A 24,985-nucleotide genomic window follows, 5' to 3' on the forward strand; every position below is an offset into this window, starting at 1 on the left:
ACTGTGCATCCAATAACTCTTTTCGGTTTGGATCTTATATATGGCAAACTTGCTGAGCTGTCTTAATAGCTTGTCTGTAGATTCTCTTGGATATTTTAATTAATCACAGCAACTGCAATAGTTACTCCTATTTTTTTGTCTGAGTGCACTGGTTCTGATCTATAGGGCAGTTTTGAAGAGGTAATGTCTTCACATTGTTTTACAAGGCATCACTTTTAAAGATTTACATATAAATATGATTTTTTCCTTTTAGATTTCTGGCAGACACTTTTGATGAGGTTGAATGGGGCTTAGAACATGCCACCCCAAAATATGCTGCTGTTCCATACTGATTATGGTGATCTGAAGGCACCTGCCATACAGCAGATATATGAAGGGCTCTCTGACGTTCCCCTTTCTACTTAAAAGCAAGTCACAAAATTTCCCATGAGAAAGAAGCCATGCCTGTACCAGGAAAAGAATAACATTTTTATGATGGGAGACTGGAAATTAATGCTAAAATGGGTCTGCAGAAACAAACCTATTAAAATAATCTTTATCTTCCACTAATTTTACTCATATTTTTCCTAGTCACTTGTCCATAGTTTGTCAACCTTAAATCCCTTTTCCTTTGTCTTGTCACTTCCCTACAAATGTATCATTCTTTGTTTTCTTTAAAAAAAAAAAAAAAAAAGGTATATAAGCTGTTGGTCCTATCTGCTTCATTTTTCTTTTCAATGCTCCCATGTGCATGTAAAAATATTAAATAAAATGTGTGCTTTTTTCCTGTTTACCTGTCTTACGTTCATTTAATTCACAGGCCCAGCTACTGAACTAAAGAGGGCAGAAAAAGTTTTTCCTTCTCTATAGTTTCAAGGAAGATTTATTCAGCTAGCAATTTTCTAAGTTTTTAACAACCCAAATGGGTGGTACTAAGCCATTTATAACACAGCACAGCTTTGTTCTTTAAGCCTACCCAGTTTGCCTGAAGGACTTGCTCTTCTATTTGATGATGCAGCTGGAAAGCCTTCCTCCATTCTAGAATTCTGCCTCCTTTTCACCCCCAGCCTTGCTAAGCACCTTTCAGGGAAATCCATTGAGCTTAAATTGGCTTTGACTGGGATGCTTTTTTTTTTTTTTTTTTGAGACAGAGTCTCATTCTGTCGCCCAGGCTGGAGTGCAGTGGCACCATCTCTGCTCACTGCAACTTCTGCCTCCTGGGTTCAAGCAATTCTCTTGCCTCAGTCTCCTGAGTAGCTGGGATTACAGGCGCCCACCACCATGCCTGGCCAATTTTTGTATTTTTAGTAGAGACGGGGGTTTCGCCATGTTGGCCAGGGTGGTTTCGAACTCCTGACCTCAAATGATCCGTCTGCCTCAGCCTTCCAAAGTGCTAGGATTAGAGGCATAAGCCACCGTGCCCGGCCTGGAATGCTATTTAGTTTTCAGAGTTTCACAGAAAGATCCAAGAGTTTTAAAAAGCTGAGGCAGGGGAATCGCTTGAACCGGGGAGGCGGAGGCTGCAGTGAGCCAAGATCGCGCCATTGCACTCCAGCCTGGTGACAAGGCAAGACTCTGTCTCAAAAAAAAAAAAAAAAAAAAAAGTTACCTTCAATTACCTCACAGATAGTTTGTAAGAAATAAAAGTCAAACTCAGAAGGCCAGCTATTAACAGTGGTCAATACAATAAAACCAGGGAGGAAATTGAGATTTTACAGGAAGAATGAACATGGCTCATTCTCTTCAAGCTCTAACTCCTTAGTCAACAAATAAGCTAGTCCTGCAAAAACAAAACAACAAAAAAAACCTAATACAAATGTATTCCCCAAAGCTTCCAAGTGGCTGAAACAGCTAGAAGAGGATTTGAGTGCATTTTCACATACACGAAGAAAACTATCAAGGAAAAGATCTTTTGATGTGTTACAAACTATTACAGGTAAACAAGGAATCAGAAAAAATAATCCCTGGGCCTTACAAAACAATGAAATTTCATTGTTCTTTCAAAAATTTTTTATTGGGGAAACATGCAGTATTGAACAGTTAGCTTTTTTGTTCTCTTTGTGCCGCAATTACTGGAAATACTTCATATTTTTGGGTTATTTTCTTCTTCACAATTAAGAGGGGAAATTATACTGCTTTCAAGCCAGGCTGCGTCAGTATTTTACCTGGGAAGGAAATGGCTAAGACTCTGGGAGTCGTTTTGTTTCTCCCAAGTTAAAATACACAGGTTGTTGGAGGATTTAATCAGCTAAAAAGCAACGTTTGACTATTTCATACTGTTACGTAACTTCCTGAAAATGTCAGAACATCTTAAGTAGGCAGCATGCCTGGCAAGAACATCTCCCTCCCTGAGTGTAATAAATTTAATTCCAAAGTCTGAGAGCTTTTTCAGAGTCATGTAAAAAGCCCCAGTTTGCTTGTTAGTTAACTTAGGACCCCAAACATATCTAAGCTTCCATTTTTCAGTCTTATAAAGCCATATATCTATCTTACACTACTGTGACTGTTATACATACGTATAACACCCCCAAGCTGCACATGTGGTGGTGGTTGGGGTATGGACTTATCGGGGAGAATCACTGTTCCAAAAAGGCAAAGACCAGGAAAGATCAATTTGGTAGTGGAGTAACATTAAATCCAATTTTCTCACTCAACTTTATTAAAAGCAGCTGGCTCATGACTTGTGGTAGGCAAACAATGTTATTTATTTAAAAAGCAATTCTCAGTGGGCTCCCCTTCAGGTTATTCTCTACATAAGTCTGTAATTTTATGTACTTCCTTTCTTTAATGAAAAAAATGGTATTTGCCCTTCTGACTTTTCACTTTGATAACCTTTTTAGCATCAGAAACAAGTTAGCTGTAGACGGATTAAAATGAAAAGTGTTCTCATTTTTTCTAATAAAACAGGATATTGTAGATACATTTCAAATTTCAGTTGTCCAAAAATGTAGCCCTTCTATATTTTGTAGTGGCAGATACAAGAGATCAGAGAGCCCTTAAAAGTCACGTTATAAACACGAACATATGTTCAATCTCTTGTATTTTCTTCCAAAAAACTGCCAGGCATCCACCACTTACCTCATTTTTTTGCAACTGTTAAGAAAATTGCCTGATACACAAGCCTTTTGAAAACTGCAAAGCTGGGCCATTTCTGTGGTCAGTTATGTATCTTTTCTTGAATTTTCTAGGTCAATAACTGCAGAATACAGTAGTAACACCCTATCTTTAGCCACACTTAGAGCTTTAGGGCAGGGAAATTCCTTTTAAGACCATCTCTATTCTGTTGGATTTAACGAAGTACCCAAAAACTTTATACTACATGTAATGGGTTTGAAACAGATTAAGCAACAGGATGGAAGCTTAGTATTCTTGTTTTTGAAGTAAAACAAATCCTTCCAAATGCCTCCTTTTGTTCGTTGTCTTCTTCCTCATCCTTCCAACCACTTTCCTAGCACTGGAGTAACAGCCAGGCAATGTAATACAGTACTTCAAGCTTTACAATATACTGTTAAGTGCAGCATTGCCTAGTGAGAGAAAATTAAAGAAAGAACGAGAGAAACCTCTTGTTGGAAAGTTCCTGCAGTAAAAGTGAAACCTATGGTATTGACTATCTTTACAACTATGAAAAACTTTTCAATTCTGAGAAAATAAAGGTATCAGTGGGCCAGTGCAGCCTTCAATACTGCACGTCCTCACCTCCCTTTAATCTTTTTAACAGCCACTAGCTGACCCAGATGCCCGCTTAGTTGCCTTTAACAACCACCAGGTCCAACACACCTCAAGCCAGCTCAGAGTCACTAGTCAAGCAGAGCAGAAACGCAAGCCGCCTCTCCTCAGTCTTCCAGCGGCCGTGGGAGGAGAAGGAGCCGGGAGCGGGGCGCGAACGCCACGCCTCCATGAGGGGCGGGACTGCTTCCCGACCACCATTTCTGCAGAGGCAGGGCAAGAGGCGGGCCACCGGTGACGTCATTCAGGAAAGCCGCCCTGATTGGAGGGAAGGAGGCGGAGTCTAGTTTCCCTGGTGACAGGTTGTCCGGTGGTCGCCTGGTAACCGGTCGTGGCTGTACTGGCGGCGGCAGGGCTGGCGGCTTAGGCCGCAGAGGTCTGTGGGCCTGAGCCCACGCTGGACTCTGTCCGTCCTGCGATGACTGCTGCCCTGGCCGTCGTCACGACGTCTGGTTTGGAAGATGGGGTGCCTAGGTCCCGTGGCGAAGGGACCGGGGAAGTGGTCTTGGAGCGGGGGCCTGGCGCGGCCTACCACATGTTCGTGGTGATGGAGGACTTGGTGGAGAAGCTGAAGCTGCTCCGCTACGAAGAGGAGTTCCTCCGGAAGAGCAACCTGAAGGCCCAGTCCAGGTGGGTTCCGGCGTCCCCGGGCGCCTGGGTGCCTGCTAGCCCCCAGGGAGATGCCCTCCTTGGTCCTGCTGGGAACCAATTTCGTGAGAGCGGGTTAGCAATTCCTTGCCTCCGTCTTCCTAGCCAGGGAAGGGCACTTCACCCCAAACTCCCGGGAGGTCCGTGGAGCTCACGCAGCCCTGACTTGGTATTTTTGTAGAGAGAATAAGTTTTGGAACGGCAGAAAGGATCGGAAGACAGCTTGCCTGTTTCCAACACACACGCATTACCACAAAACACAAACTATATTTTCTGGTTGTAAAGATGGAACAAATACTCATTGTAGAAAACTCAGAAAAACACAAGAAAATGTCTAGAAAAATTATAAAACAGCCCAAAATCTCGTCTCCAGAGAGGAATGCCATTATCACTTAAGGCTTTTTTCTAGTTTGGGGTTTTTTGTCGTTTAAGACCCTGTTCATACAACTAGGGACCGTGGGTACTTAGGACCCTGTTAAGGAGCACTTTAAATGCGGTTAGTAAACTTGTTAACTACTTGCTATGGTTTAAAAGACTTCTGCCTTTGCAATAACCATACTCTCAGAAACTGAAAAGTGGAAAAGACGAATGACAACTATTGAATTGTCCCCCTATCATAGAACCTAAAGTTCTACCCTTGTTCCGGTGGGGGAAAAGTCCAACATATCCTGAAAGCAATGCCATTACTTGCTGAGGGTAGTGGTCAGCTAGGACCTTCTCCTCAAATCACTGTAGTTTAGCAGTAGCCAGATAAATCAGTTTTATAGCTTTTCTTTCACTTTAATACTTACATTTGTTTATTTTATTCCATAAAAGGCAATCAGTATGAAGAATCTATAGTACTTAATGTCTACAGCCAGGCTCAAATAATTTCCCTTGATAGTTTTAATCTCATTCCACTGCTCTCTTCCAATAACTTGAATTGAAAGATATGTAGGCTTGATGTAAACTGTTCATATTAAATTAGTCCATGGTCAGAGAAAAGATAAAGGAAAAAGTAGTGTTGCTTGATCCATGTTAGAAAAGGTAGTCCTGGGATTATTACTTAAAGTGAATTGATCAGGATAATATAGACAACCAACATTTCCTATGTTAATAAAAATGCATTTTTTTCCAAGTATATTTTTCAAATGAAAAGAAAATGGCCTTAAGGTTCTGTTGATGTCATCTCTTGCACTGTGTCCTCAGGGGTTCAGCAGGATACTTTGAATCATGGATTTGTGTGGGGATATCCTAGTCCAATGGTTCTCAAAGTGTGATCACCAGACCAACAGCATCAGCATCACCTGAGAACTTACTAGACATGAAATTCCTCAGGCCCTTTCCCAGGTCTACCTTTTCAGTAATTATAGGGATGGGGCCTAGCAGTCTGGTTCAGTAAGCCTTCCAGGTGATTCTGATGGACACTAATGTTTGAGAACCACTGTCCTAGGTTTGCAGTATCTATTGGTGTTCATTCCTCTGCCCTAGAAGAGTTATCTGCCGATAAGGAAAAGATGACTTTTTGGTGGGTGGGTACTTTGAAAGGATAGTGAGCATATACCTGGAAGGACTTCATGGCCTTTTTTCTTCCCAGCTTTCTGTTATCTTCCAGAACATTTACACTTATCCTGCAGGAAAAAGTTTGGGAAACATGGAGTATACAACTGATTTTTATGACAATGGTTATAATAGTTGTAAATACATTGTAAACATAATAATGATAGCTACACATGAACAAGACAAATAAGATCTTTGATTAAACTGACTTGAATGTTGTTGCTAGTGAGTTTTATTCCTATAATGTTTAGGTATAAATCATACCGCTCCTCGTAGAACTGTGTTTAGTAGACTAGGGGATTAAGCAAGAGCCCACAGATGTTTGACTGGTGATGTGACATTCACAGGTTCTTAATCCTGACTACACCTTATAAACATGTAGAAATCTTTTGAAATATACCCCATACTGGGCCTATTTTCACTGAAGTTCTGATTTAATTCATTCATGAGGGAAGAAGCAATGTTTGGCCAAGTACCAGTATTTTTATTAGCTCCTCAGGTGATTGAATATGCAGCCAACATAAAAACAAATGTTTACCATAAGTGATAGGTTAGAAACAGTAAAAATACATAATGAGTAATCTTTGAGATCTTTTTTAAACTCTGAGGTTCTTCCAGATTACCATTTTCATTAATAAGGTACTCACATATTATTACTGACACTTAAATCATTTTGGCAAAAATTCTACATGCTCTGTGCTCTAACATGCACAACATTTCCTGGGTGTAAGTTCTTTGATCTAGTATTTTGGGTACAGTAGTAATTGCCCTAATCCTACTGATTTAAAAACTTCAATGTGAGTGCTGTGGATTACTGGAAACTTCAAAGGGTGAATTATCGAGGTCTTTTGATTTGATGGCCATTTGGGGGGAAGAAAGGTTGTTGGACAATTGTGAATTCGGCCCTATTAGTTATTATAGACTTATTTGCATTATTTCACATCCACCCCCATTCCTCCTTGTTTTGAAACAGACACTATTTTGCACTGCCTACCAACCCTGGCGAACAGTTCTACATGTTTTGTACTCTTGCTGCTTGGTTGATTAATAAAGCAGGACGTCCCTTTGAGCAGCCTCAAGAACATGATGACCCTAATGCAACAATATATAACATACTATCCAAGCTTCGGTCATTTGTAAGTGTAAACGACCCTTCTTTTTCCATGTTCTCAAGTTATGAATTTTAATACTGGTAATTTAATAACAAATGCTAGCCATTTAGATGACTCCTTTGTAAATATAATTATGAATTTATTTTCAGGTAAAACCTCCTTAAAATAGTTTATATTATAATCTTAATGTCACTTCTGAAAATGTTCAGTATATACTCTTTATTAGCCCAAAGTAATATTTTTTTAAAAAATCTTGATATATCTGAGAGGTAAATTTTGGGGTGGTTAATTCTTGCTAAAAAATGATAATAAAAAAAAATCCTACAAAGTCAAAACACTTTATGTTCTCAAAGGGAACTTGTACTTAAGACCATGATAGCAGTTGTACTTTTTCATTTCTGACTTTTCCTGGGCAGGCAGTAAGATATTTTTGGCACAAATGTTATTAATTTTTGACAAGTGAATCACTCTGTCCTTAAACATAGTTGTTTAAATAGTTTTACTGGTTTCTTTTCACTCTAATAAGATCAATAATTTGTTCTGCTGCTATGATGTTATTGACTTTTAATTTGATACTTTTAACAATGAAAGTCTTTATTTTGAGTATTTTTATGTATCAATGGGTTGCAAAGACTTGAAATGGATTTCTATGAAGCAATGTAATTACAGTTATTGTAAATCATATGAAAGAAAAGTGATACATCCATTCAGCAGTTCTTTGCTTAAAATATTTGACATTTGGAGTATAACTAACAAATAATACCCTGTTTTTTCTTTTGTTTTTCAGGGGAGAACTGCAGATTTTCCTCCTTCAAAATTAAAGTCAGGTTATGGAGAACATGTATGCTATGTTCTTGATTGCTTAGCTGAAGAAGCATTGAAATATATTGGTTTCACCTGGAAAAGGTAAAAATTACCCAACCTGATAATAGTAATTTTATGTGCATAGCATTTGCCTCTGAGGGTACAGAGCTGTTTAATTGAACATGAAAGAATTATTTCCTTTTGACTATTCTAAATTGAAAATGCCACAGATAATTAAGAAAAGCCAGTATAGACAAAATTAGAATGTCTCATGTCTTCAAAACTAATTCTGAAGTAATGTGTTACATATTATTGTGCCCCTTCCCTGTTCAAATATGTAATTATTAAAGGTTTAACTGTGACTATATATCTTCGTAAATTCTGGACATTTTTTTAAAGTCTCTTGTACATATGTTTACACACACAAACATAGTATATACACAGAGGGAACTGATAGCTACAGATTTAAGGAAAAATGGAAATTAATGTAGTACTTTTAAGTGGGATTTTCTCCTTTGCTCTTTGTAGTTACTGGGCAAGAATAACACTGAAGAAACTACCTGACACTCTCCTAGACATTGTTCATTGCTTTTGTGTCCAACCTGACAGTGCTTTGTTTATTTCTATTATTGTATTATATTATATTTATCCTATGGTATAAAATTGTTCTTTACTATTCTGACATTCTTGCTAGAAATCATGAAATCTTTACAAGTACTCTGTTAGCATAATGCTTGGTGTATCTTAGATGTTTAATAGATATTGAGCATATAGATGAAATAGAACATTTGGAAACAATTTATAGATATTATAATTAGAAAACATAAATTTTATGTTTGCAGTTTGGGATTATTAATAGGTTAGAATGTAGAAGGCACTATTCAGGTAAAATGCTAGTAAGCAGTGTTTTTTTTTAATTAGAGCTAACTTCTGTAGAAAGATATATGTATATATATACACACACACACACATATATTATTCCCTGTTAATAACATTTAATGTATATTCAATTATTATTCTTTTAGATATAATCTACCTATTAAGTTTAACCTTGAATTAGGTTATCATTGGGATGAGCCATATGAAATTACTCATATTCATCTATTTTTAAACTAAAAAATGGCAATTTCATATGCTTCAATCCAAACATTATTATTTAGTACAATATAAAGAATGATTACATGGTCCATAATACTTTATTAAATTTCAAGAGAAGATAAGTTATGAGATGTGCTGCTGTATTTAGCATTTTAAAAAACTACTAAATTCATAGCCTAATATATTCTAAATTCACCAGAAGCTATGGTGTAATATCTCAACCACTATTCTATTTTGCACTTCCTTTGTTTCTCAGCATATCTTATTCCTGGCCTATGTATTATAATTTGGATAATTTATTTTTTAGTTTTGTTTTTAATTGACACATAACTGCAAATTTTGGAGTACAATGTGATGTTTTGATAGATGTGTACAATATACAATGATCAAGTTAGTGAAATTAACATATTCATCATTTCAAACGTTTATCATTTTGTTGTGGCGAGAAAATTCCAAATCTCTTTGAGCTATTTTCAAATATATATTATTGTTAATTAATATATAATATTGTTAACTGTAGTCACCCTGCTGTGCATTGGAACACTAGAACTTATTCCTCCTAACTGTAACTTTGTACTCACCGACGTTGACCAACTTCTCCCTATTCTCCCTTCCCCCTACCCTTCCCATCCTATGGTAACCACTATTATACTCTCTACTTCTATGATATTTGTCTTTCTGTGCCTGGCTTATTTCACTTGACGTAGTGTCTGTAGTGTCCTCCATGCTTATACAGGTTGCTACAAATGACAGAATTTCATTCTCTTTTATGGTTGAATAGTATTCCACTGTGAAAATATACCACATTTTCTATTGAACCTTTGATGGATACTTAGGTAGATTCCGTATCTAGAGTATTGTGAATAGTGCTGCAATAAACATGGGAGTGCAGATATCAATAACACACTGATTATATTTCTTTTGGATATATAATCAGTAGTGGGATTGTTGGATAATAGAGTAGTGCTGTTTTTAGTTTTTTGAGGCACCTCCATAGTGTTCGCCATAGTGTCTGTACTGATAATTTACACACCTGCCAATAGTGTTCAAGGGTTACCCCTTTTCCATATCCTCAGCAGCCTTTGTTATTTTTGGGGGGCGAGGGGTTGGGTAATAGCCATTCTAACTGGGGTGAGATGATACCTCATCGTGGTTTTGATTTGCATTTCCCTGATGATTAGTGACGTCAAGCATTTTTGCATATATCTGTTGGCTGTTTCTATGTATTTTTTGAGAAATGTCTATTAAGATCTTTTGCACATTTTAAAAATTAGACTAGTTTTTTTGTTGTTTTGCTATTGAGTTGCTTGTGTTTCTTATACATACTGGATGTTAACTTCTTGTCAGATGGGTAGTTTGCAAATATTTTCTCCCATTCTGTGGGTTGTCTCTTCACTCTTTTGATTGTTTCCTTAAGTTTGATATAATCGCGTTTGTCGATTTTTGCTTTTGTTGCCTATGCTTTTGAGGTCTTATCCAAAAAATTCTTACCCAGACCAATGTCCTGAAGTGTTTTCCCCACGTTTCCTCTAGTAGTTTCAGTTTCAGATTGTATATTTAAGTCTTTAATCCATTTTTAGTTGGTTTTTATAAGTGGTTAGAGGTAGGGGTCTAGTTTCATTCTTTTGCATGTGGATATCCAGTTTTCCCAGTACTATTTATTTTTCTTTTTTTGTTTTTTGGCACCATTTATTGAAGAGACTGTGACTTGGATAACTTATAAGGGCTATGTTTAAATGAGGAATAAAAGGAGGGAGCTGAAAAGTAGTCAACATCAGAGAATATGTCAGCTATGTAATATGTAAATGAGATAGACGTTACATATAGATGAATTTTTTATATATCTAAATGTCAAAATGAATTCTAGAAGAACATTGCCTCTGAGATATTTTCGAATTCTAATTAATGAAAAATTAGGAAATTTATTATTTAAGATGATTGATTTAGTTCACAGTATTTTGCATATTAATAAATGTTGACTTTTGTATATTTTTAACCTGATTGAGGCATGGGTTTTCGTTTTTAAGACAGGGTCTCACTCTGTCGCCCAGGCTGGAGTGAACCTCTGCCTGCCAGGCTCAAGTGATCCTCCCACCTCAGCGTCCCGCATAGCTGGGACTACAGGTGCACACCACCACTCCCAGCTAATTTTTTATTTTTTTTGTCAAGACAGGGTTTCACCATGTTGCCCAGGCTGGTCTCAAACTCCTGGTCTCAGGCAGTCCACCTGCCTTGGCCTCCCAAAGTGCTGGGATTATAGGTGTGACCCATCACACTCAGCCAGGTTACAAGTTTTTAATACAAGTTTTCTCTCTAGCTTTGTTACTGGATAAAAAAAGGAAAAAAAAAAAACTTTTCATAAATAAGCCCAAATACATTTGAGTACTTTTAATATAGGAAATGTGTCATTAATCTTGATGAATAAATGATTTTTTCAAAGTTTAATGTTAGGATCACTAATTAGATTTTGGAAATAAGAAGAAAGCTGGAATCCTTCTTATTACCTATGTTAAAATAAACTTCAGATTGATCAAAGATGTAAATGTGAAAAGTAAAACTATAGAAGTATTAAAAGACCAGAGGAGTATAGAGGTTGTGGTATGACAGAAAGCCTCAAATATATGATGTTAAAGCTAGGGTCTGTGCAAGAAAAGTTACCAACTCTATCTAAGAAGAACTGTAACAATCTTGAATAGCCAAGATTACAAGTAATACACTAGGGGAACAATTTTTGAGAGGTTAGGCAAAACATTAATTTTCTTAATATACAAAAAGCCAAAAAGTAAAGGGTATAAATAGACATTTCACCGAAAAAGAAGTGCAAATAAGCAATTAAAATATGACAAGATATTCTGTCACTTTCATGCTAAAGAAATGCAGTTAAAACAAGAATGAGATTTTTTTTCACTTGGTTGATTGGCTAAAATTAAAGTTTGTATTATATATCATATTGGTGAATATATGGAAATGGAGTCACTCCCTAGTATTGTTTGGAGTCTAAATTATGGTGACATTTTGGAAGCCAATTTTGGCAGTATATAGCAAAACAATACATGTACAAAGTTGTTTACCCTGCCATTTCACTTGAACAAATTTATTCTAAATGGTATATGTAATGATAAATGTACAAAGATGATCTTTGCAATATTGTCTAGCAAAATAATTAGAAACCTCCATGTTCAGTCATAGGCTGCCAATTACATTAATTATGGTATTGTTCAATGAAATACAGTGCTTGTATGTAAAAAATAATGAGAAATACATATGTATTTAAATATGGTGTATTAGTGAGAAGCAGTAAGTTGGATAACACACACATAGTATCATCTCATTTTTTTATAAATTTGGAGATAAACACTTGCTTTTTACATAGAAAGTTTTAGGAAAAATACATGAAACATTTAACAGCGATTATGGAAGTGGAGTGAAAAAGGACAAAACCTGGCATAGAGGAGATAATATTTGCATTATAATTTTTTTGTCTTACTAAATATTAAAATTATCATCTCATGTTTAACCTTATTATTTTAGGCCAATATACCCAGTAGAAGAATTAGAAGAAGAAAGTGTTGCAGAAGATGATGCAGAATTAACATTAAATAAAGTGGATGAAGAATTTGTGGTATGTGTGTGGCTGAACTTTCTGTTCATTTTCACCTTTCAGCCACTTTCCATTCTCTTTTCCCCCGGACTTCCATTATCTGGAATATATTTTATTTCATTGTTTCTAAAGAAGAAAAGCTTTTAAATACAGTGCTGAGTATCATCATTTAAGTTAATGTTTGTATTCTCTAATGATTGAGGTCTGAATTTTAGCAGAGGTTCTTAAACTGTTCAGGGAAATATATACCACTAGTTATATGAGTAAATACTTTATTAACAACCATTCATGATGTTAAATCGACTGTGACTAATGAAGAATTTAAAACACACCAAAAGAATTTAGGATTAATAAATTCTGCTTTATACGCATACCATTCATTTCTAAGGAATTCCTTTATTCATCTACAATTAGGATAAGTAGGAATTTTTTAATGCTTTTAAATGATCAACATTATTTGATTGGCAGAATCTGCACCATTTTACATGTTTTACATGCCATCCATAGTGTGCAGCTAAAGATGACAGAGACAAAAGAACTTTTTCTCAAGATAATTCTCAGAACTAGAATTAGATTGACCCTGATATTTTAGGAAGTATGCATGTGATTTGAAGCAGAAATGGTGGGGGGAAAAAAAAACAACTTTATAGTATACAGCTGACCCTTGAGCAATGTGGGGGTTATGGGCATGGCCCCCACACAGTTGAAAATCCACATATAACTCTGGACTCCCAAAAACTTTACTAATAGCCTACTGTTGACTTGAAGCCTTACCAATGACATAAACAGTTAACACATATTTTGTATATGTATTATATACTGTATTCTTACACTAAAAGTAAGCTAGAGAAAAGAAAATGTTACTAAGTAAGCCATAAGGGAGAGAAAACATATATACTATTAAGTGGAAGTGGATAATCATTAAAGTGTCTTCCCTGTCTTCATATTGAGTAGCCTAAGGAAGAAGAGCAAGAGGAAGTGTTGGTCTTGCTGTCTCAGGGGTGGCAGAAATGAAAGAAAATTTGTGTTTAAGTGGACCCATGCAGTTCAAACCCATGTTGTTCAAGGGTCAACTATATTTTGCTGTCATAAACCAATTAAATTTTTTAGGTGATTTTAAAAATCAATAGATAATTAGTTTAAAATAAGTAAGTAATTGAAGTTTGGCATTGAGGTTAGTACAGTATTTAAGTTAGTATATGCTATGGAGGTTTTAATCACTGCATAATTTTAATAGCAAATGTTGAAAATAATTATTAAATAGATTAGATGCTATCTGAATAGAATATTATATAGCCATTTGTAGTAGTCCATTTTGTGTTGTTGTAAAGGAATACTTGAGGCGCTGGGTAAGTTATAAAGAAAAGAAGTTTATTTTGGCTCACAGTTTTGCAGACCATACAAGAAGTGTAGCACCAGCATCTGCTTCTGGTGAGGGCACCAGGAAGCTTACAATCATGGTAAGACAAAGTGGGAGCAGGCACCTCACATGGCCAGAGAAGGAGCAGAGGAGGGGAGAAGGACCAGAGACAGAGGAGGGGACATATATCCAAACTATATCACCATTAAAAATTGTTGGGTGGGCATGCTGGCTCATACCTGTAATCCCAGCACTTTGGGAGGTGGTGGGAGGATTGCTTCAGGCCAGGAGTTTGAGACTAACCTGGGCAATATAGTGAGTCCTCATCTCTACCAAAAAGAAAAAGGAAAAAAATGCCAGGCATTGTGATTGCTTCAGGCCAGGAATTTGAGACCAACCTGGGCAATATAGTGAGTCCTCATCTCTACCAAAAAGAAAAAAATACCAGGCATAGTGGTGCATGCCTGTAGTCCTAACTACTCAGGAAGCTGAGGTGGGAAGATCGTTTGAGCCCAAGAGTTTGAAAGTGCAGTAAGCTGTGATCATGCCACTCCACTACAGCCTGGGTGACAGAGCAAGACCCTGTCTCTACAAAAAAAAGTTTACAAAGTTTACAAAGAAAAATACAAAGTTACTGACATGGGAATGTAACTTATACTATATGCTATAAAATTAACTGAGATGATTCCAAATTTTATGTTGTTATAACATTAACTATGTAAAATATGTTAAAAATAAATATATTAGCATTAATTATGAGTAGGAGAATTATGGATGATTTTCTATGCTTTGTATTTTTAAGGTTTTTAACATGTATTTTTAACAGCAATGTAAATAAACATTTAAACAATATATGTAAAAAAAGATGACTGTCATTTACAGAAGGAAAAAGACCATTGTAAAACTTACCAGTTTAAAAGATATTTTTTAATGCGATGGATTTTAAAAGTCAAGACAAAGATATATTCATTCATTCTGCATATACTTATTGAGCACTTGTTATATAGCAGGCAGTGGGCAAGGCCCTGACTGTGTAGCATGTGCCAGAGCTTTGAAGGCAGGAAGAAGCTTAGCATGATCAAGGAACTAAGAGAAAACTACTGGGGCCAGAGCTCCTAAGTGAGAGGGAGGGTGGCGTAAGATTAACTGGGAAGACAGACCAAGTTCAGATTGTTTTGGGCATGAAAAGTAGTTTAGGCTTTATTCTTTGTGTAACAGATCTTTCCATTCAAGCTCAGAAATTAAGTACTCATATTCCCAGTTGTTCACCTTATTTATTCCCTCATTTTGTCGTCTTAATAACTATTTAATAGTTATGAATAGTTTATGAATAGATACCTGATTCTAGTACATTAACATTTAACTTCAAAGGCATATAACTAAGAACTGCTAGTCTGGGGAATAAAAAACAAACCCACTAGTCAGGAGAAAAATATCTGCAAGGGCAGAAACCATGTGTAATTTTTCTTATTGTTGTGTCTCCAGCTTATTGTGCAGGGCCTGGTGCATAGTACATACTCATTAAATATTTGACCATAAAATCAAACTGTCAGCACATCGTCATATAACATTTAGAAACTATAGCTCATTTTAAAGCTAGGAACCCTTTAAAGTTCAAGGCACCATTATTGGGGGTGTGAATTTAGAGAAATATACTGGAAAGCAGCCTCTTCACACATTTCTTCCCAGCCATGAGGTAAAGACCTTCTACTATCATAAGAGCAAACTGAAGGCCTTCCTCAAAGGGGTTGACCCTGAGGCTATTCATTCCCTTGCATCATGTCTCTTGAATTTCTTTTCTTCTTTATTGTCATCATATTATTCTAAGGAGCCCTCTTTTACTTCTACTCCTCTCTTTAAGGAGGACTGGGTCACCACCAAGAAGACTTTTGATGGTGGGATAACATGATTCTGTTTCTGAGTTTGTGGCATTGCTCAAGGATGGTAAAGCTTGGCCAGATGCAGTGGCTTACACCTGTAATTCCAGCACTTTGGGAGGCTGGGGCGGGCAGATCACTTGAGGGTAGGAGTTTGAGATTAGCCTGGCTAACATGGTGAAACCCCATCTCTACAAAAATACAAAAATTAGACAGGCGTGATGGTGTGTGCCTGTAGTCCCAGCTACTCGGGAGACTGAGGCAAGAGAATTGCTTGAACCCGGGAGGCGGAGGTTGTAGTGAGCCAAGATTGCACCACTGCAGTCTGGCCTGGGCAACAGAGTGAGACTCTGTCTCAAAAAAAAAAAAAAAAAGATTATTTCTGACAGTCAAAGTTCTGCTATAATCATCTAGAAACTAGAAACCTTTAATTTTGGACTGCCCATATCAAGCTAGGACACATTAATAATTATTTTTATAAATATGTTGGGGTTATAACACAAAATATTCCCACCTATTGTATGTAATCATATCCATAGTAATTGGCAGTCAGAATTAAGAAGGCATATTAGACAAATAGTAGGAAATTTTTGAGTGCCTTCTGAATTACTGAGATTAGAATCCTATTGTATTCTAATAGTTTACAAAGCAATTTTCTAAGCCTGTTTACATTTGAATTCCTCTTGAATGCTCTCTTAATACTTAGTAACTTAATCCTTTTTCTATGAATTAGTTTGGGTTCTTCAGAGGAATAGAACCAATAGTAGGTACACACACACACACACACACATATAGAAAAAGACTGAGGAATTGGCTCACATGGTTATGGAGGCTGAGAAGTCCCAAGATCCACAGCTATCAAGCCAGAGACCCAGAAGAGCTGATGGTAGTCCCAGTTTGAGTCTGAAGGCCTGAGGACCAGGAGAGCTGAGCTGATAGTTTGTTTCAGTCTGAGTCAGAAGGCAAGAGAAGACTAATGTCTTTAGTGACAATGAGGCAAAGATAATAAATTCTCTTTCTCAGCTTTTTTGTTCTATTCAGCCCTTCAGTGGATTGAATAAAGCCCATCCGCATTGGTGATAGCAATCTGCTTTACTCAGTCTACTGATTCAATTATTTTTCGCATCCAGAAACACCCTCACAGACACACTTTGAATAATGTTTAACCAACACCAAGGCACCTTGTGGCTCAGTGAAATTGACACATAGAATTTACCATCAAAAGTCGACCCCTTGTCAACTTACCACCCATTTACATCTTCTTAAACCGTAATCTTCAAATAAAGACCATACATAGCATGGTTATAATTTCATCTAATAGAATGTAACTGCTCTGCATACAACAGATGTTGCTCTAATTCCTTCTCCACAAGAGGAGATAAAGTCCATAAGTGGTATTTACTCTTCTCCCGGATATCACTTAAATATTATAATATTAAAAGTAATAATACTTAAATGTTGTGATATAAAGTCAGTACATCTGTGTTACATGATAAGGGAATAAGAGTAAAGAAAACAAAAATACAAATATATTCATAACAGGAAATATTCATAACAATCACAATTCTCATTTCTGTAACTGATCACATGCTTGTAGTTTGTGTTTATAACTACCATCTTTCACTACCTATTCTGTATTCCCCTTGCCTTCAGTAAGCACCTCAGCTGGTTACAGTTCTTTACCTGGTGGGGTGACTCAGACCTTTATTCCTGAAGTGTCTGGGCCATTAAGTAGACCTGCCTGGATTTGGTTGTTGTAGTTTTCTGTTGATTTTTAGTCACAGGACATGGTAATAACATGCCTTAAAGGATCTCCTGTATTTTAGAATACTCTTCCTTCCATTTTGGAGTAGTCCAGTGTCCTGTTAATAGGATCAGTCATGCCAGCCAGTACAGTAATTGCCTTCTTTGCCATGTTGATTCAGAGGTATGAGGAGCCCTTAGTGGCCAGGTAGCAGTCTTAATTTCTGTTCAATCAAATCATTGTTGTATCTTCTGGTTGAAGAATTCTTCCTTTTGGAACTAAGACCTCTAGGCCAGCAAAGCATAAGGTCATGGGAACAGGAAGCAAGAATTTTGCTAGTGGGCTACTAGGGGTAATAGCAAGTGGTTCCACTCCATTTCCACCCCTTGATTCTCGGACCTGTAAATCCTGGCTGTAGGAGAAACAGCACCATATATTGGTTGCTGATTCATTCTAGTAACTACTATTAAAACTTTTTACCTATTAGTGTTCAGTCCAGTATAGTTTAACAAGTATCTATTGATTGCTTATGTAAACAGTACTGATCAGGTTATTGTAAAAGCATTATAAACTTGTCTCTTCTCCCATGAGCATTGAGTCATTGACATTTCAATCATTTACTCTGGTTGTTAAGTAGACTCTTACTAGTGCAAACACAGACTAGACTAAGCCATTTGTCAAAAGTGTATACCTCGGCTTCAGTTTTAAGATATAAAGTGATCACTTTTGTCTGCACTTCTGTCCTACTACCCCACTCTAAAAAAAAGTAAATTCCGCTTGAGTGTATAGAATCTACATTTATGTTGTTTCCTATTTTACTAAAATCTTTCTGGTTATCCAAGGTTTAGCATAGTTCTCATACCTTACCTTAGTTGCTCCACCCCGTAGTTTCTTTTTTTTTTTTTTTTTTTGAGTCAGAGTCTCGCTCTGTCGCCCAGGCTGGAGTGCAGTGGTGCGATCTCGGCTCACTGCAAGCTCCGCCTCCTGGGTTCATGCCATTCTCCTGTCTCAGCCTCCTGAGTAGCTGGGACTACAGGCGCCTGCCACCACGCCCGGCTAATTTTTTGTATTTTTAGTAGAGACGGGGTTTCACTGTGTTAGCCAGGATGGTCTCGATCTCCTGACCTCGTGATCCGCCCACCTCGGCCTCCCAAAGTGCTGGGATTACAGGCGTGAGCCATCACGCCCAGCCAACCCCCATAGTTTCTGAGGAGATACGGGATAGAGCCTTAGAATTTGCATTCTAAGGAGTACCTAGGTGATGCTGATACTGCTGCTCTCAGAACCATACTTGGAGAACCAGTATCTTACATATTTGTAAATTGTTGAAGTTAAGGATTATCTTTGAAATCTACTACAGCTTTGTACAGTTCTATATATGGAAATGTTCACCAACTGACATTCTCTTTTTTCGTTATAAAATCATGACTTGAGGACCCAGTTCCACTGGCTTTATTATCGTGTCCTTAAGGTTGAAATATCCTTGTTAAATTTTTGTTACTTACTATGTCACTTGTCACCGCAAAGACATACGAAGAAAAGGGGAGCTCATGTTTTGTCCTACATGCTCATAGAACCTGCTCAGACTCCATATTTACTGCATATTGGGGAAGGAGTTGGTTCTCAAAGGGTCACTTTCTACCCCTGCCCTCTGCATCCAATTGGTCTGCAGATTAGGATTAGCTTGGCATCCACCTGTACTATCCTTTTTAATAGATTTAAATACCATGGACCAACCAGTACTGGTAAGCATTATTTTATCAAGCTTGAACATACCAGAGATGAGATGTCAAAAATATGTGTCAATGTGATTGGTCAGAGCAAATGAGAATATTCTCTGTCAGCCTCTCATTTTTGTCCATTTCAATTATATTGCTCAAAAATATCCATTAATTCTTTCTATTTATACCAAATATGCCAGCCACTTGGGCTTGTTTCTTGCCCTGTTTTTATATTTATCTGTAGTTCTATAGCAATGGCTCCCTTCCTTTCCCACCCCCAGTTTTTTTCCTTTCTTTATTGACTACAAAAATAGTTCTATTTAAGTAGAAGTACCATCAAAACCTCAAAAAACAGATGAACTGTTAATGATATTGTGCCCTACTTTATGCACACGTTCACTAGGCTTTTAAATACCCTTTCCTACACTACTAGTCTTTATATCAAGCTTAATATAGCTTAGTATACCATATAGGTGAAAACTGGAAATATATTTTTTAATTATAATTTTTAATGATTTTTTTAAAATTTATTTTCTAAGGAAGAAGAGACAGATAATGAAGAAAACTTTATTGATCTCAACGTTTTAAAGGCCCAGACATATCACTTGGTAAGTTTCATCAGATACATGCAGGACCAACAAGCAATCAATGTACATGTTCTGCTGGAAATTTAAATGAGTAGAAACCGTTGTTAGCCATTGTTTTGTATGCTGTTTGAAAAGTAGCTCTCAAAATTGCTTTCCTATATATAAAATGTTATAATTATAGCAAATATAAAAATCCAGAGGAGTGAGTGAGGCAGCCTCCTGTCTGTATCATGGAAAATTGACATAGTGCTACTCATGCAGACTGAAAAGAATTTGCCTGGTGGCATTTTTTATTATGAAAAGACATCAAGTATTCTATTTCAAGTTATTTTCCATTTTAATAGGCCAAGATTTAATGATCTTGATTATAGGAAAATATTTAAATTGTAGCTCTTTAAATAAAATGGATTAAGACTGGTAGGTATATGAATAAGTAATCAGACATTGCTTTAAGTCTGTTTTAATTATGAAATAAATCTAGTCTATAAAAGTACATATACAATGAGATATTTCAGATATATATGGTATTTTTAATTTGCCATATATATTATATATCTATATATTTATAATATATAATATTTATAATATATGTAATATATAATATATAAATATATTATAATATATTTATATATTTATATATAAATAATATATAAATATATAAATATATAATAATATATATAAAAATTATTAAATTAATATATTTTTTATATATAAAAATTATATATAAATTACTATATATTTATATTTATTATATATTATAAAATAATATGTAATATATAAAAATATATAATAATATTTATATATATTATAAATTAATATTATATATTTATAATAATATATATTGATATATAATTATATTAATAATATATGTTATATAGAAATATGTGTTAAATTAAATAATATATAAATAATATATGTTATATTTTGTATATTATATAATATTTATAATTCAAGGATATATACCTATTGTACCCTCAAAAAGTACATATGGAAAGTAATACTCTATTAGTCCTTTATTTAATTTTTCTTATCTGAATTCTCAAGACAAGTTTGGATCTAGTTTTGGTTTCATATCATGAAGATTTCCTTGACTACCCCTCCCCAGGATGATCTTTGTATTTATCATAATAATGAGGATTAATAATACTAAGGCATCAACACTGCCTTAGTATTATTAGTCCTCATTGATGCCTTAGTATTATTAATCCTCATTAGTTATTATTAATGATGCATATATGTGTCTGTGTTTTCTGCCCAAATTGAGACGTAATATAACATTTTGGTCAACTTGCCTCAGTGTGTGACTTGACTCTAATACTTGACTAGGATTCCAGATTTGGGCAAGTTTCCAAACTTCTTGTGCCTCATCTTCTTAAGCTGTAAATGAGATAAAAATATTACCTTTACCTTTGTCATAGGGTTTTTGAAAATTAAAAGAGTTACTACATGTAAAACACGATAATAATATCTGTCACATAGAAAGTACTCAGCATTGGCAAAAACCAAAACCACATCTTTCCTCCATATTTCCCCGTCTGAAATCTGATTTGTATGCTCCTTGATAACAGAGATAGCTATCCTTTTTAATATTCCCCATAGTGTAGCACAGAAGATACTGAATAAAGACCTCTTAAATGAATGAAGGTATTTTTTATTGATCAATTGAAAATATATCAGAATAATATGTTAAAATTGAAATCTAAACTCCAGTTATATCAATACCTTAATTTGCAGATCGTTTTATAGTTTTCAAGTACTTTAAAACACATTTCTTTACTGACCTTGTAAAGTATTTGGGTAGTTGTTATCTCCATTTTACAGATACAAACACTGAAATTTATAACCTTGGGACAGTTTAATCTTTTAAGAAGCTAATAAATCACAGTACCTGAATTTAAACTGCTTCTCCAAACTCCAAGTCTATTGCTTTTTCCGCTTTACCTCATAACAAGAGTTGAACAAGGTGTAGATATGTTTTGATTCCTGCCTTTAGCAAGTTGTAATTGGTAATGTTGGTGTTTACTTAATGTGTGTGTTGAAGATGATGATGACAAAGTGCTCCTCAAGTGTGAGAAGAAAAGTAAAAGTAGAGATGCACACAGTTATTCTTGGAAAGACACTGTTGTTTGTGTTATTCATTCTTATATTGATGGTGTAAACAGAGAACTGTGAAGGCCACCTGGGATTCCTTCTGGACAAAGTAGTTTGAGTACTGAGAAGGAGCAAAGTAATTTAATTTGCTTCTGCCACTACACCAATTCCTTATTGGTCCTGATTTCAATTTTTCATCTCAAACTACATGAGAAAGGGTTTTTCCAAATGGTGTTCTTGTAAATTATCGAAGTATTAGATTCTTTGGACAAAAATTATATAACATAACTCCTTTAGAGCTAAGACTATGTATAGTTGTATTTCCACAAGAGGAAGAAGCGTGAACACCAGGTGTTTGTGGATGGTCAACCATGGAGTACTAATGAGGCAGAAAACCCTTTCATATTTTAAAAAACCTGGCAAGCTCATGATATTGCCCACTAAAGCCATCTGCCTGAGACAGCTGTGTCTGACTACAGCTTATGATGGTTCAGGCTGCTCTTTACCCAAGACGAAATTGCTATATAGGTTAGTATCATAGATTTAAGATTTTATGTCTCATGCAGCAGGTGGACTCACAATGCAGAGGAAATATTATTTTAGGAAAATTAAGCATGATGAATTCTTCACTAGAACAAAAACGATACATACTGTCAAGGAAAGTGACTTTCTAAATGTATATGTGACGGTGCAAGCCCAGCCGTGTGTGGATTGCAGCATTCTCTCCCTGTCTATGGTTTTAAAACAATAAGATGCTTCTCCAACCATTCTCTGTCCTCTCACCCACCCTACTTTATTTTTCCTCACAGACCCTGGTATTGCATTATATTTATTAATTACTGATTTATTTTTTCTGTCGCAACCACTAGAATGCAAACTCCTCTGGAGCAGGAGCTTTTTCACTGCTTTTTTCACCTGTACCTTGTATGTAGGAGTTGCTCAATAATCAATAATATTGTATGAATACATGCCTGAATGTGTGCTATTTTTGTATTTATGGTTTCATAGGCAATTTTCATAGAGAAAAGAACTTACTGACAATAATCATATCCTCTTTTGTGTACCATGTGGGATAATGCAGGGAGAAATCTACCTATAGTCCTTCCTTTCATTAAATAAAGTGAAGTCTAGACCCTGAGAAGCATGCTCTTTAAGTATCATGATAATTCCAAGAGTTGGACCTACACAAGCATATTCCTGAGATTTGCAGTAAAATGAAGTGAGAATGCAAATGAAAAAGACATGTCATAAGCTGGTTGTGTTCTCTGGATGCAAACACTGAGACAGTTTGGAGTGCAAGATGTTTATTAGAAATAGACACGTGTGAAAGGAAGGGAGAGGAAAGCAGGATTGGGCAGAGGGAGAAGTCATGCTGCGATACGGGCCTGACAAAGATTGGCCAACCTGGTAGAGCCAAGTGTTGCCTGCTTAGCTCACCCCCTGGAGGCCAGTTGCCCTGGGAAGGACATACTCCCAGGTGAAATGGCTTTCTGCGGAAGCTGACAGCAGGAGACTGCTGGCCACATTCTCTGAAGCTCAGCAGCAAGATCTTCCTTGAAAGAGGTCCTGGTAACCCATCTTCCTAACTACCACAGCGTAGTTGAAGCCTGTAACTGCTAACTTGAAGAATTTGTAAAGAGATACCATCTGCCCATTGACTAAATTTTAAATGTCTGCCCAAGCGTATCATGACACAGCAGTAGTTTCATGAACACTGAAAAAGATATGTTCCTCCTACTGATGATGAATGCTTGTAACAATGACATTGGTTTGTTTTGGAATGAGTTGCTTTTCAGAACATTTATTTGAGGTTTAAAAAATATATTTAAAGTCATTCTGTGTGATTTTCCCCTCTAATTCCCTTACCCCAATTATGATTTTGCCAACAACTGCAATTAGTGAGGCATTGCTTCATCTTCCACAATTTCATTTGTAATTTAATTACTTGAATTTTGAGATAGCTTTTCTTAGAAGGAAAGCATTATGAACGGATATTAGGCTTCAAGGCTAGTCCACAGAATTCCACATTCTTTATGTCCTTCTGATTCCTGAGTGTTCTTGAAATCTGAAATTTAGCCAAAGCTACCCTAAGAGTGGCCATGAGAAAGCACACTGGTGCTGAATTAAAATTCTGACAGTTGGGTTGGGCCTGTGATGTTTAGAAGTGTAGTAGAATATTCAGCACTGTAGGAAGTGGGAGCAGGAAAGGAAGACTCTAGTGATGAGGTGGTAGCAAGGTGTGCTAGTCATTTCCATTTCTGATTTGCATTATGTCAATTGGGCACTGCTTGCATGTTCACAGTGGCTATGCTGTAATTATGAGTAGTCTTTGTATCTCCCTTCACCCTTGTGAAACTCAACAGAATCATGGCAACAGCCTTCTGGCAGCATAATGCAGATGTGTCATTCTCCTCCTCCAGTGAAAAAAAGAGGAGAGGGAGCTGTGCACTCTCTGAATTCTATTTTTAAATGCCCATCACTTCATTTCAAAACATTTTTTCAAACATGCCATAGATACTATTCTTTCTTGAGATGCTAAGTTTGAGGTTTTGGAAACCAAATCCTGAGTTACACAGTATAAAACCAAGTATCTCAAAAGGTTTAAACACAATTGGTTTTTAATTACTTAGCAAGAAATTCATTGTACCAAGTAAGAATGAGAGACTTTTCAGCTTAAAAGGCAAACGCTGAAAGGAAGTAAAAATATGGGCTTAGAGTAAAAATGTCATTTCAGGTTTAGTTTAGAGTTTCATCTAGGCAAAACTGCAGTATTGTAATCAAAGAGAGGAAGAAGATGGATCTTTTTTGGTTAATGTCTTAAATACTTTAATTTTTTAAATTTTACGTATGTTTTATATTTTTCTTTTAGACAAAATATTCTTACTGAGTAATCTAGGAGAAAAAACTGTTCTATGTACAGCTTGCCCTATCAGTTGCCATTAATTTTTGGTTCCTGCTGAAGGAGAATGTTTTTTCCTCTGCTTTCCTAAAACAGTTGAGTGTTCCTATCTGTGTTATGAGAGAAGTCTATGGTTGGTATTTCACAGGAGAAATTAAAATGCCACATGTTTAAGTGTGATGGGACACATTATGACTGA

At 36.1% G+C, this 24,985-nt stretch overlaps 1 protein-coding gene across 1 annotated transcript in view; it reads left to right on the top strand.

Annotated features, from left to right (window-relative positions):
* The first annotated feature begins 4,018 nt into the window (after window positions 1-4,018).
* Window positions 4,019-24,985, top strand: part of IFT57 (intraflagellar transport 57) — a 60,766-nt gene continuing 39,799 nt past the window's right edge. The window contains exons 1-5 of the mRNA XM_032150236.2: window positions 4,019-4,335; window positions 6,866-7,028; window positions 7,792-7,910; window positions 12,438-12,528; window positions 19,749-19,817. Of these exons, the coding sequence (XP_032006127.1) occupies window positions 4,124-4,335; window positions 6,866-7,028; window positions 7,792-7,910; window positions 12,438-12,528; window positions 19,749-19,817 (654 nt within the window). The 5' untranslated portion in view covers window positions 4,019-4,123. The remainder of the gene's footprint in view (window positions 4,336-6,865; window positions 7,029-7,791; window positions 7,911-12,437; window positions 12,529-19,748; window positions 19,818-24,985) is intronic.

This window comes from Hylobates moloch, unplaced genomic scaffold, assembly GCF_009828535.3.
Source record: "Hylobates moloch isolate HMO894 unplaced genomic scaffold, HMol_V3 SCAFFOLD_4, whole genome shotgun sequence".
Lineage (NCBI taxonomy): Eukaryota > Metazoa > Chordata > Mammalia > Primates > Hylobatidae > Hylobates > Hylobates moloch.